The 14,690-nt window shown below is 45.2% G+C and overlaps 1 protein-coding gene across 1 annotated transcript in view; it reads right to left on the bottom strand.

Moving 5' to 3' along the window:
* Nucleotides 1-14,690, bottom strand: part of USH2A (usherin) — a 534,168-nt gene that overhangs the window by 221,466 nt on the left and 298,012 nt on the right. Inside the window, exon 37 of the mRNA XM_036277426.1 lies at nucleotides 10,547-10,726. Within this exon, the coding sequence (XP_036133319.1) occupies nucleotides 10,547-10,726 (180 nt within the window). The remainder of the gene's footprint in view (nucleotides 1-10,546; nucleotides 10,727-14,690) is intronic.

Below are 14,690 nucleotides of genomic sequence, written 5' to 3'. Positions count from 1 at the left end.
GGCTCGAACCTGCAACCTTGGCGTCTGGACACGACACTCACCCACTGAGCGACCCGGCCAGGGCATTGTGCCTGTGTTTTTCATCAGATACAAAACTTACATGATCTTAGTGGTTCTCCAGGCAACTGAAACCTGTCAGCCTGCCGGGAGGAGCTGCATTTGTGAACCCCTGGAAGGGACAATCTGAAGTGGGAGTTCGAGTCGCCAGCAAGCCGTGGAGCCCAGGATAGAGATGTAACTGACGTGAGGAGACACATTTCCAAACTCCTCCGAGGAAGTGCAGCCACAGGATGCTCATTAAAGGCATTCCCCAGAGGGAGGCGACGCCTCGTGATGGATGGCGCATGAAGGAACCGAGGGCGGAGGGGATGGAGCTGACAGCCTCGCCAGGGCGGCGCAGCGAGTGTCCCTGGTGCGCAGACATCACGCCTGCGGCTGTCGGGTGCCACAGGTGGGACTCACACCTGTAATGGGTGAGCCAGGGTATCACCTGCTGCCCATCGGGGACACCGTGGGGACAAGCCAGCCCTCACACTGCAGAGGACTCTGACCCTGGAGACGGAGCTTCTCGATTCAGGGACAAGTGGTGTGACGGTCACGCGTCACCTATTTCTGCCAGTAATTCTGCATCTCAATTCTAAGTGTGGCACAGAGTCATAGACAGGATCATATCATCATTTTTGTGGGATGGTGTTTAAAGAGGACCTTGTTGCCCAGCAGGGGTGGCTCAGTGGTTGAGCATGACCCCTGCACCAAGAGGTCGCTGGTTTGATTCCCGGTCAGGGCACATGCCCAGGTTGTGGGCTGGATCCCCAGTGAGGGGCATGCAGGAGGCGGCCAATGGATGTTTTCTCTCATTGATGTTTCTCTCTCTTTCTTCCTCTCTCTCTAATATCAATAAGAAAAAAAAAAAACGTTTTAAATAAAAAATAAAATAAAGATGACTTTGTTGAGTGGTTTCCAAACTTGGGTGTGCACCGAGACAGCCAGGGGGCACCTGATCAATTACAGGTCACTGGGCTCCACCTCCGAATTTCTGGTTCGGTAGACAGAGGGTGGAGCTCCGGAGTGCGCACTGGTAATGCTGAGTCCCCCGTGTGAAACGACACTGTGGGGACCACCCTCCTCGTTCCAGCCTGTCATTTCAGAGACGAGAAACCTGCATCCCAGTCAAGTCGTTACTCCAGTCGGACCAAACAGCTCATTAGGACGAGAGTGGTCGCTGGAGCTCGGGGCTCTGAGACGTGAACAGAGAGGCGTCTCGGGAGACTGCCAGGTGACATGGCCCCGAGGGAGCACCCTCAGGATGGGCTCAGCCTCGTCACAGTCTCAGCTGCCACTGTTTCATTTCAGGCTTGCTCCCGAGGTCCCCACATGTGACAACTCAAACACGAGCCCACGCATACGGAGCAGCTGCCGTCCGGCGTGACTTTAAGATGTCACCATGCTTCCCTAAATGCTCTCTGCTCTCTCCCTTTCTCTCAAGGGTCATGTGGCTTCACTGCCTTTGTTCCCAAGGGGCAGGAAACCCACCCAACACTCGGAGGCTCAAATAATGAAAGGGTCTGTCTTCCGTGATAGAAAAACCTAGGGGAGAGCTGGTTTTAGGCAGAGCGGGATTGAAGGGACAATTGGGGTCGACAGAATCCGCGCCACCTCCTCCTCCCAGATCTACTCGGCTTTCACCCATGGTGGGTACGTTCCTGGACTCTCTGGGGGGCACTGAGGCAGGCAGCAGAGTCCCCTGAATCCCAGATTCAAACCCAGGGCACACCAGAGCTCTCTGCTGCCTGCAGTGGTTTATTGCTTCTCGCTGGCCCGGAGGTGGCGAGTCCAGGGTGCCCAGAGGGAAACGAGCTGTCCGGTCAAAGGAAAGGGTGGAACGGATGAAAGTCTGTTGGGGACACGAAGTAACACAAGGTCACGGTGACTCCTTGGGGGCATGCTAGTGCGCACTGCTAACTCCTGCTGGTGCTCAGAGCCAAGGCACACGTGAGAGGGTCTGTGCAGAAAAGAAAGGAGGAGGGATGAGGAGGAAGGAAGGAAGGGAGGGAAGGAGGAAGAGAGGGAGGGAGGGAGTGAAGATAAAAAAGAGATGGAGAGAGAGAGAGGGGTCAACCATGTCTCCTTTCTCTCCTGCCATCCATCCATTCTCATCACGGATCTATACCCCAGCAGACAAGCATGAGACATACACACGGAACATTTAAATGGAAGACAGGATGTGTTTCCATGTGATCATCGAAGTGTACGTAGGATTGGTCTCGCAAGACACCCTCACGCCTCCAGGTTTCACTGTCCCCCTGAATCAGTGAGCACGAGTGTCCCCGTGGCTGTGAGCACTCTGCCCCCTGCTGTACAACGGACTCTTCATTAAGTTTTCACAGGTCTCGGGGACCCTCAGACTCTGGGTGATCTAAACGTCTTTGCAGAGATACAAGAATTTCCTCTGAGTTCCTAACGAGAAGAGATGAAAACAGAGACTTTAAACACCTAAGATACATTGAGAACGTGTCTCACTTTTACGCAACTTAATACAGACAGCAAAATGCTCATAGAATTTATGCAGCTGAGAGAGTCTGTCTGTGATCATGAAGGGCAAAGAAAAGTACAATATATTACTTTAAAAAAAATAAAACAAAACATTTCTTTAGGGCACCATAAGAATTCAAATAAAACTTCAAGTTGCTTTCAAATGGCAGAGCCAGGCAGACAGACATAATTTTTTTTAAACCTTCAAGTTATAGATAAAGCTTTATTCCAAGATAAACAGAAAGGGGACTTGTACTTATTCTTTTTAAAAATATGATTTTTTAAATATCAATGGAAGTTAGAGGAATCATACTCCCCACGTGTCTCTCCTAATAAAGTAGAAATGATGTGATTTAAAAAAAAATGGGGACGGGATGGAGGCTCTGTCTCTTCTCCCAGGATGTGCTAACGATGGTGTGAACTGTTTTTTTGGGGGGCATGTGTTTGTTTCTATAGAAACCACAGGAGGGTGAACAAGCGTGTAAAACAGGCAGCCCTCTGCTGGAGGCTGGGTGTGTTCACGGTGAGAACACTTCAAAGTCCCTCCGTCTTCTCTGTGGCTCAGAAGTGACTTCCTCTCGAAAGTGATTTTAGAAGCAGGAAGTTCATGGTCAAGATGGGGAATGTAAGCAGTGAGGACACTTTTGCAAATTATAAAGTAGAAATGTACCTCTGCCTTTGGCTTATGCAGTGTAATATTGCACACACACACACACACACACACACACACAGCAGGGGAACAATCAATTCTTTAAAAAGAAAGGAGAGACTTTTCATACAAGGCCCTGAGAGTGTGTCAAGGCAGCTTGGGTTCTACTCTCATGACACACTTGGGAGAGGGTGCAGGTGACACTAAATGGCCTGGGTGTGTTTGCAAAAGTTCACTCCTTCATTAAGAATTGAAAAGCTCGCCCTGGCTGGTTTGGCTCAGCAGCTAGAGCGTTGGCCTGCGGTCCAGAGGGACCCGGGTTCGGTTCCCGCTAAGGGCACGTACCTCGGTTGCAGTTTGTCCCCGGCCCTGGTTGGTCGTGCGGATGGCAGCCACTCGATGTGTCCCTTTCACGTCGATGTTTCTCTTTCTCTCTTTCCTCTCTCTCCCTCCCGCTCTATCTGAACAAAAAAATGGAAAAATGCCCTCGGGGGGGGGGGGAGAGAAAGAGAGAGAGAAAGAAAGAAAGAATTGAAAAGCTTTTTATTCATGGGGCCCATCCACCTTACTGCTCCAAACTGAACCGGATGCACTGCACACGGTGGAGCTTCTACTACCCATCTGTTGGTGTGCTGGGTGCTGTCCCCAGGAACTGTGCTTTTACAATCTACCAAGCAGTCGGCTCTTCTTTCCCTCCACCCTCTGAGTAAGGCCCTGGACCACCCCAGCCTGCCGTGCGCCTACTTCAATTTCTATCCTACAGCCTATTTTGTTGCTGTTGTTGTTATATTCCTTCGCATTGTTGTCATTTGGAAGATACCTCGTGGCTGCCCGCACTGTGACAATGCATCGGAGCGGATGGTAGATGGGAGACCCATGCTGATGGGATCTCGACGCGCCACCTCTGACAGTTCTGAGAGCTCTTCGTGTCATAAGACACAAAAAGAGCACCAAGACAGTGTACTCAGAAGGTTTTAAAAAGTGCTTCGTGCTCTAGTGACTAAGAAAAGTGCCAGGCAAAACGGAGTTTGCCTCTGTGACGGTCACGCTGGTTTTGTTTTTCGGTCTGTCCACCCCTGACCTTGAGCTTCTGATGGCTCCCAATTCTCCTGGGGATCCTGTCACGAGGCGACACCATTCTCCCCGTGGTGTATCCCCAGGACTACCCGCGTCCCCGTCTCTAAGGTCTTGGAGAGGGTTTGCGTGGAGGCTTCTGTACGTAGGCAGGATTGAGTGGACCACTCGCCACTGGTGATTGGACTCATCTCAAGATCCTTTCCCCTTCCAGAAGGTCACAGTGGTGGGACTAAAACGTCTCATCTTCTAATCAACTGGTTGGCATGGCAACCAGCCCCCACCCTCAGGTGCCTTCCAAAAAATCACCTGGCTAACCCCAAAGCCACTGTCTAGCCTCAGCACTTAGAAGAGTCCAAGGAGCTGCAGGCACAGGGGTGAGGACCACACCTGCATCTCTGCAAGTCACACGGTCACAGGAGGCCCCAGAAGAGTCTTAGGAGGAAAATAGAGCAAAAGAAGTAAGAAGCACAGATGGTGATCGAGACAGGCACTGCGCTCAGAGGGTCACGTCCCCTGTGTTGCTTAACCCTGGGCCAGGCAGGAATGACCATCAAGTCTTTTTTTTTTTTAATCCTCACCTCAGGATATTTTCCATTTATTTTCAGACACAGTGGGAGGAAGAGAGAGAGAAACATTGATGTCAGAGAGGCACATTGATTGGCTGTCTCCCGCATGACCCCGACCAGGGCCGGGGACCAAACCACAACCAAGGTACGTGCCCTTGATCGGAACTGAACCCGCAAACCTTTGGTCCTCAGGCCGACGCTCTAACCACTGAACCAAACCGGCCAGGGCCATCAAACCTATTTTATGGAGGAACCAACTGAGGTTCAGAGATATCCGTGCATGGGCCGTGACCACACAGTCAGTGAGGGAAGGACGTGGAATTAAAACTCAGATTGTTGAATTCCAAAGTCAGTGCTTTTACAACACGCCTCAGTCTTAATTCCAAATGGATCTTACAACTTTGCATCGGTGTTTAAGCTGGGGAGGGAGGTCAGAAGAGACAAACAAAAACAAATTCCAAAACCAACCACTCGCAACCGTTTCACAGTTTCTGATGACACACGCTTGTGAAAGGAACACGTTCCCCAAACTTAGTATTTTTACGAAGTTTGTAGATTTTTATAATGCTCATCAATCTGAAGCTACAAATGACAAATTGTCTACTGTCACAGAAAACTGGATTAAGTTCACCAACTCAGGTGGCTTTGAGTTCCCTGCACTGTTACTAGAAAGCAGGTCAGAAAAAGATAAATAGAATGAAATTGTTCCTTTTGGAAAAATAGAAAACTTTCATAAAAAATCTGTGTCGAGCCCAGCAGTATGGAATTTGTCACTAATCATTTTAAACTATGCCCTTTTATGCTTCCTCTGTCTCTCTCAGGTTTCTGGGTAGCTCTTTGATGTAACAAAGACGGTTTCAGACAAGATTTCAGTTCATCTGGAGGAAAAAAAAAAAAAGGTTTAAGTCTAGAGGCAACATGCCGTGTATTTAAAATTTATATACTCTATAATGCCTTTGTTCTGAACTTGAAGATCTTGCAAAACTTCTAAGCTTCTTTGCCTCCCTGCTCTAAGCTCATTTGTGCTTCCTTTGCTTATTATCATGCAACTGTGACTTTAAGTCCTGGTTCCATCGTTTAACTACATGCGGAGTCATGGCTGACCCTTTCTGATCAATTGCCAATCCATACAGGTTTGACTGATAAAAGAGCCAATTAGATTTAAGCAAATTAAGGGACATCACCAATGTCAACCGCTTATTAAACTGAATGCTGAATTCCATGCATACAAAACACTAATGCACTGAGCCCCCATTAAGAGTTGAAATCCTAACCCCATTAGTAACTCCAGACCTTGAAGGGGCAAAGGTCCCAGGAAAGTTTCATATTTATGGATTAACATTTGGATTCCTTTTTTTTTTTTTTTTTTAATTCTTTCCCTAGAACTCTTGAACCTGCACTCCAATGTTCTTCAAGAGCTCAGATTAAATATATTCTTCATTTCTAAGAGGATCTTAGTGCTAAATAGGAACATTATGCTCTTACAAACAACCTAAAATATAGTTCTTGTGGAAATACGAAAAAGCCTGAATCCGCCGACGTGGGGAAGGATATGCCGTGTAGTTGGAAAGCAAAGATCTCCTCCACTTGACCAAATTATATTTCAAATGAATTTTTAAAATAAAAAAAATGAGCCCTGGCCAGTTTGGCTCAGCAGTTAGAGCATCAGCTCATGAACCAGAGAGACCCGGGTTCGGTTCCCACTAAGGGCACGTACCTAGTTTGTCTTCGGCCCTGGTTGGGGTCATGTGGGTGGTGACCAGTAGATGTGTCTCTCTCACATCGATGTTTCTCTCTCTCTTCCTCCTTCTCTCCCTCCTGCTCTACCTGAAGTTAAATGCAGAAATGTCCTCAGGTGAGGATAAAAATAAATAAATAAAAAAATGTGAGCTGTTTGAGATCTACACTATCTGTGTACTAAGCTATTGGTTCCATGATTGCACTTGGCTTAATGTCCACCTTCAAGATAACTTGTGTTTATCATACTGTTTAATCATGTTTCTCTTTTGGGAAGGGGGGTCAGTTAGTTTTATTTAATTAAATTAGTTTTATTACAACAACAGTAAAACAGGAAGATCTGATAGAATCAACTGGGCTTTGAGATGAGATATTGTTGAACGTTGTTTTTTTTTAATGTCTGGCTTTATCGAGGTATAATTGGTATATAAAAATAGCACATTGATCATATTTTTTTCTCATTAGAAAGATACAGAAAACAGCCAGGCCGGTGTGGCTCAGTGGTTGAGCACCAAGCACCAAGAGGTCGCCAGTTCGATTCAGTCAGGACACATGCCCAGATTGTGGGTCCGATCCCCAGTGGGTAGCATGCAGGAGGTGGCCAATCAGTGTTCTCTCTCATTGATGTTTCTATCTCTCCCTTCCTCTCTCTCTCTCTAACATCAGTAAAGAAAAAAAAAAAGAGTGAAAAATACAGAAAACGAATATAAAATAAGACGTCTTGTAACCAACAACTGAGAGATGATATACCAGGGGAAAATGTTTCATACCATATACCTTTGTCTCTCCGTTTCTAATGTCCTATATAAACCAAGGTCTATTATCCGATGCTACTGTAAGGGAAGTAACCACTGTAGGGAAGGCCTCACAGAGTGAGGAGTTGCTGCGACTGGAGAGTATTTCTTACCATCAGTGTCCCTGCCCCCTGCAGCTGCCCCCTCACATCCGTCGGCTACAGCATCTCTACTCTGGACAGCGACACACAGAGCAGCTCACACTGTCCGCGGCTTGATAAATAAAGGCAGCTTCGGCGGAAGATGCGGCCGGACCGGGCAGGCCTGAGCGATGACACTCTCGCGATCTCACCCTGGTCATTAAGCTCTCCTGACTGATGCATCTATTCATTCACTCACCCATTGTCCATCATACACCTTCCGTGTGTCGGGCTCGGTCCAGGGACTGCGGATAAAAATGTGAATAAGAAACGGTCCCTGCTGAGGGGGATCTTACAGCCGTGACTGTGACAGGCAGACCAGACAGGTACAAGCCCTACAACGTGATCCGACCATGGGACACACAGGCTCTGGCTCAGGTTCACTCAGGGACAAATTCGTTTCCGGTGGACTGATTTCTAAGTTGAAAGCTGAAAAGATGAATAGGATTGGGCCAGGCAAGGGGGTGAAGGAGGTTTTCAAGGCAATGTTTGATAGCGAACCTTCGATTAAAAACAAAAATTTGCGTTTTTGTTTTACCCAAACCATCTATTACTATGTTTTAAACTAGACTGAGAAGAAAACATCACAAATCTTGCGTAATCCAATATAGAAAGTCAGTAGGAAATCAACATCGCCACAAAAGAGAGCTAACATCAAAATCAAGGCAACAGCAAGGATGATCACAACCCGAATGCAATGAAGAGTAAATAGCATATAGAGCCTTTTCTGCCCATAAGTTCGCTTCTGTACATTGCGGTTCATTTATTATTCATTTCGGTATGAAACACAGTTCACTAGACAAAGGCATGGAAGATTTCTTTAATAACTCTCCGTACTAATTTAATTCTCCTTAAACACACATATTCTCGTGAATGCCACATGCTTTTTCAGCATGATTTTACGTGTAAATCAGGATAATATGTTTTCAGATCATTAAGTAAAAGGAAGCATGAACTAAAACCTATTTAATCAATGAGGTATCACCTTTAAACTGCCACAAGGTCATAAAAAAGATCATTTCAAAGCTATAAGTTCCCTAATTGTAATCAACAACAATCTAATAATGGAAAAAAAAAAAAGTATGTCCTAATGCCTGCCATAAACTTGAGCAAATCACTGTCGGTCTGGAAAGAGCTTTTCCTTCCTTTTTCGGGGAAGGGCCATCTCTCAGGTCTGGATTTCTGAGTACAAAGCGAATGGCTGCGTCATGCCCAGGGAGTGGGGACCTGCAGAGCCCTCTGACGACCTGTGGACGGGCAACCACGGAGCAGGATGGAGCCTCGGCAGTTTCTCTGTACCACTCGGAACAGTTTCTAGCCTCTTCCTGATTGCATATTATCAGCCTTTCACTAACCCAGGTACCTTCACCCAGTGCGACCGAGTTAGTCACAGGATCTTGCAATGTTGAACTGAACTCTGTGTGTATTTATGTGCGTGCGCACACACACAGACACACGTATATGCACATAAATATTACAAAACATTAGACCACACATTGTCAAACACATCAACAGTTCATTCAAGTGGCCCTATTTTACACACGTGACACGAATCGATGTCAATGACAAACTATCTAAATCCGTGTAAACGCCCATAAAATGAATATATAACTCATTAAATATTCCACGTATCCTGTTAAGGAGATATGACTATGGAACCAGAAACTCTCCGTTGAGGCACTACTTTTTAATACCTAATTGTGAATAAAGGGTATTAGATACTAGGAATAGAGTCATCATGATTTTCTAGCCTTTCCAACATGCTGGGTTCGAGCACAAAAAGGAAGATACAAATTCCCAAGGTTTCTTTTGTTTGGGGTCCCAATTCTTAAAAAAGCTCTATTGAACTTCAATTCCCATTTTTATTATGGATTCATCAATTATGATACTATCTGAGTTGATCAGCCCCCCCCCCAAAGTCTCTTTCAAGCACTCTTTTCTGAAAGAACACAGCCTCTACCATTTAGAGTTTCAAGTGCTTCAGGAAACATCTATTCATCAATTCCACGATGTCCTGAGAGCGAGGTAACAGTGAGCTGATTTTAGGACACAGCAGGTACCGCCTCTTTCCTGGAGAGGGCCCACCAACTGCCTCATCTTCCTCTAGCAATGAGGCCTTTCTTGCTGGTCTATGCATTGTTACAAGAGAAGGGATTTCTGCAGCCTTGGAGACTCCTGTTAACCAGACAGTGACATTGTCCCTTAGCCCAGGACACACTGGTCCCCGGAGCTGGGCTCCAAGACAGACACTGCGTGTCCAGAGGTCCTTTTCCTTTGGTATTTTCAGAACACATGCATTCCTGAACACACACTTCAGAATCATGCTCTTGCTATTCTGAGCATGTTTTGTATTCGAAGGCTCTACTTGTCAGGGTAAGAAGGATTAGCCCCACAAATAGTTAAAACAGAAAAGAATTGACTGCAAATCAAAACAATACTTCTGAGCAAGTTAGATCCTTTTTCTTACAGAAATGTTTAAAATGAAAATATCCAGATGGTAGCACATTTCGCACGTGGAAGGTGACACCACTGAACTCGCATCATTAAGACGCGGAGTTTAAAGGTGTTTTCCAGGGCTGAGCAGAGTTCTCCTGTTCCATTGCCTACACACGCCCGTTTTTACCAAATGGGAAAGGTTGAGATACACATCTAAATTAGTTTTTCAAAAAACCAGGCCCAAGCACCACTTGTGTTAGAAAATTAGAGCTCAAATTGAAACAATAAATTTTGAATCTAATCAGTCTCAAACAAAAAGCACCTTCCAGTCTTTTTAACATGAATAAAGCAAGAAATAGATGTACATGTGTATCTACAAACACACACACACACACACACACACACACACACACACGGTGTGAGATAAAAGCAGCCTCAACTAAACAATAAAACAATATCAGCAACAGGGTCTCAATAAAGCAACACAATCGCCAGCAAACCAACCAACAATACAAGGGAGCCCCTACATTGTGAAAGAAAATTAATTCTAACAGTAAACGAGGGGATCAGTGGACACATGTCCGTTTAGATAGGCGAGGTTGCTCACTGACTTACCCCCTGGTGGCATCACGACCTTGGCAGGGTCGCTCATCAAGCTGCCTTGGGTGTTTGAAGCATTTACTTGAACAGCGTAATCAGTAAAAGGAACCAGCCCGTGGATGAGCACCCAAAGGTTGGTCTCTTCACCTCGGTGCATGATTTGTGTGCCATTCAGAAGAGTGAAGTTATTAACTGCTGAAGGAAAAAGAAACTTATTAGCATTAGTATGTATCTAAGGAGTCCTTCCTGCTCTGATGTAAACATTTTCTCGCGTTCCCACATATTCAGTGCTACACCGAATTACGCTACCACCACCATGACCACCACCGTAAGAGGCGTGGCACGTGGCTTCTTTCGTTTTGCTCTTCTGTAGACACGATGTTACCTGGGATGACATTGTTTCCTAATGCTTTCCCTACAAGATTAAAGAGCTGGACTGATTCTAGGATACTACAAAGCTACATCATAGAAGTAAAAACACTGCACCATCACTTGATGAATTACAGACAATGTGTTTCAGGGTTTCTCAGGTACTTGGATTTTCCGCGATGTGCAGACGGAGAGGAAATCACTCTCTTCCCCCAGACAGAATGGTTCTGGATATAAACAGTGTAGTCAAACATACGGGTCAGAAAGGTTATTTAGCATCAGTTGGGGTGATTTCCGCTCCTTTTGCATGAGAGGTGGGTTGACTGCTTTCTATCTGACACCTGATTAAATCCGTCCTGGTCAGAATATCCTGAAAGGCAGTCAGGGTGGGAAGCCACGTGTCCCCTCTGAGCTGATGGTCAGTCTCTTCGCTCTCTGGGGAAGGCAGAGGCTGCTGGCTGTAGGGAAGAGTCACTTTCAATGTATCCTCCCCAACCCCACCATCACCCTCCCAACGCTTCTGGAAACCCTCTCTCAACTCGTAACACGTCTCGGACAGAGGAACACGCTGGTGTCCGACAAGAGTGTTTTATCTCCTCTTCCTCGCTTCTAGATTATGCTCAAGGTTAAGAGGAGTGAGAAATTAGACTTAAAATTACAAGGAGCCCAACCCCCAAACTGTTGTAACACTCATTTCACTTTCAATGTTAGATGCTTTCCTGAAAACTTTACATGGGGCACATTTTTCAAAATATTGCCTCATTTTAGTAAAATTTATTTATAATGCTATTGAAACACACACACATAAATCATTAAGAACAGCCGTATTCACTAAAAATACCCTTCTTCCTTTGCCAAATCACTTATTATATTTACCTTTAACCTTCTGCAAAGGGAATAAATGGTACTTATGAGCTAAAAACAAGAAAATAATATTTCCTATTCATTTTTAGTGAAACAGGATGAAGACACATTCACAGCTTAGCAATGGTTTTAATTTCCTCAAATGGAGACAATTCATAGCTGAATATGCATAACATATATTAGCAAGAAGTCCTGACACCTGCCAAGTAGCCTTTGATAACTTCACACGCATAGAAAAGACACTTCCAAATTGAGTTATATTTATTAGCTTTCATGCATTTTTAAAAAAAATTTTTTTTCCTTTATTGATTTCAGAGAGAGAGAAATTAAGAGGGAGGAAGAAACATGGATGAGAGAGAGCACTGATTGGCCGCCTCCTGCATGCCCCCACTGGGGATTTAGCCCACAACCTAGGCATGTGTCCTAACTGGGAATCAAACTGGCGACCTCTTGGTGCATGGGTTGACGCTTAACCACTGAGCCACACCAACCAGAGCATACATTCTTTAAACAAATTTTTTATTCTCCTTTATTGATTTTAGAGAAGGAGGAAGTGAGAGGGAGAGAGAGAGAGAAACGTTGATGGTGAACATCGGTTGGCCAACTCTTGCATATTCCCTGACCGGAATTGAACTGGCAACCTCTTGGTGCATGGGTCAATGCTCAACCACTGAGCCACCGCAGCTGGACTCTTTCATGTATTCTTTAAATCTAGTCAAACTTGCTTCGACCAAAGATGATTGAGCTCCAAGTGCACGCCAGGAGTAGACCTTGCAAGGTGCTTATAACCATATGCTCAAAATGCTCCAGACGAGGTTCCCGCATTCTAGAAACCTGGTTAAGATTACATGTGAATTGCTTCTAGCTACTGTCTAAGAAAATTACATCGGCCACGTCCCAAGACCACCTTAGGTTCCCACCATGTCCAGTTCTGCGGAAGCCTTTGCTGTCACAGCCAAAGCTGCTGCTGTTGCTACGAGCCCAGTTGTGAGATTTCAAAAAGCTCAGCTCATCCTAGAAGACCCAGGCAGAAGCTCAGGGCCCCTGGAGCAGTGTCACTGGGCACATCTTTCCAAAGATGGAGTGTGGCAAAGCGACAACAAAAATTCTGAAATTAAGCCAAGAGAATACAATTTTACAAATTTTAAGCTAGGCGCAGATGTAAGATCAAGAAGTCCGTATCTATGCTTCTAATATTGGTGATTCCCCCCCCCCCCCTTGCATTTTGTTGGGTTTTGAAGCAAATTTCTAGCTTTAAAACAAACACTATCACCAGCTTTGAAAACGGCAGAACCGGGGAAATATATTAAGTATCGTTTTATTCTAAGTTTCCCAGATAACATTAATACATGGTAATTATACAATTAGTTGTAACATCAAGTTCTAGTTATAGAACAATGATTACTCAGTAATTATAAGAAGTATATAATTACTCAATAATTATGAGAAGTACGCAATTACATAAACCATTTTGTTCGGTTCAGAAAAGAACTTACGTGTCTCTGGGTGCCACGCAGCTGAGTGAGTCTAACACAGGTCAATCCACAGACCAGAGCTACTGACTGGATTTCAACCCCAAGGAAGCTCAAAATTTCCAGATTCAAAACTAAAACAGGACCCTCAGATTTGGGCTTTTCCTCCAGGGCGTTCTCCCTGACCTCTCTGCCTTTGAACTTGACCAATTTGGGCTCCTGGATATTGGGGAAAATTCTCACCGTGGAAGTCCTCTGAACCCCCCTCTGGAGAGGGGGTGCTTTTCCACTCTTCACTGTGTATGCTGTCTTCAGTGGGCTGGAAAATGCAGTCCCGTCGGTTCAGCTTCAAGAATCAAGCTGGGAAACGCTAGAGCGATCAGCATTTCTTATCACAGGTGAGCATCCCCATCTGGTTGGCCTCCACGCTGACCCTATTTGAGAGTATAAGTGGATCGTGCAGGACTGTAGAAGCTTCTGGATTCTGGAAACACAACTCCATCACCCTGCCCCCAGGACCGGGAGTCTGAAGTGGAGTTCCTCTCTTCCGCCCTCTTTGGCGGTGCCTTGGATCACTAGGCTCCCACTAAGATCTTGGCAGGAGGGGTTTGTCCAGCCCCGTGTGCCAGGGCTCATCAACGTATCTGGGGATTCTCGGTGAGCTTTTACATCCCTGAGTTCCACCCCGGATCTCCTGGGTGAGAATATCAAAGGGTTGGGTCCAGAAGTCACTTGATGCTGCTTTTTCTGCGGGAAGAACTACTGATTTGGGGGTTACTTCATCCATGCTCCAGCTGGTCTTTTTAATTTCGTTTTGCAATCACAGTTTAGATTCGACGTTGTTCTGTTATCACTCTCAGGTGGCAGTATCGAGATTAGACAATCACACACTCTACAGAGTGTCCTCCCCAATATTTCAGGGACCCACCTGGTGCCAGGCACAGTTATTACAACATTGTTGGCTGTATTCCCTGTGCTCTGCTTTACATCCCTGTGACTATCTTGTCACTTAGTTCTAGTCTCTTCACCTTGTTCACTCGGCCGTCCAACCCCTCCCCCCTCTGGCATCCATCAGTCTGATCTCTGTATCTAGGAGTCTGTTTCTACTTTGCTTCTTCCAAGCTGGTCTTAAATTAATAATCAAAATGTATTTACTTTGCTTTCCAAAATATTAGGTCACATTTGGCATCCTTATTAATTGATACCTTTGAATTCTAGCTTTAGGCTATAAGATGTTTATTTGATTATTAAAATAATGCATCCTCACCTAATATAGAAAGCTAACTCAAATTAGATCTATCCTTACAGACTACAAAATCTAATGCAGTTGTTTTATAAGAAATTTTTAATGTGCATAAAAATAATTTTATAAATTTTTTTATTTCCTTTATTAATTTTTGGAGAGAGAGGAAGAAAGAGGGAGAGACAGAAACATTGATGAGAGAGAACATCGA

This window comes from Molossus molossus, unplaced genomic scaffold, assembly GCF_014108415.1.
Source record: "Molossus molossus isolate mMolMol1 unplaced genomic scaffold, mMolMol1.p scaffold_m16_p_23, whole genome shotgun sequence".
Classification (NCBI taxonomy): Eukaryota; Metazoa; Chordata; class Mammalia; order Chiroptera; family Molossidae; genus Molossus; species Molossus molossus.
This window is presented reverse-complemented; position numbering and strand designations above follow the sequence as displayed.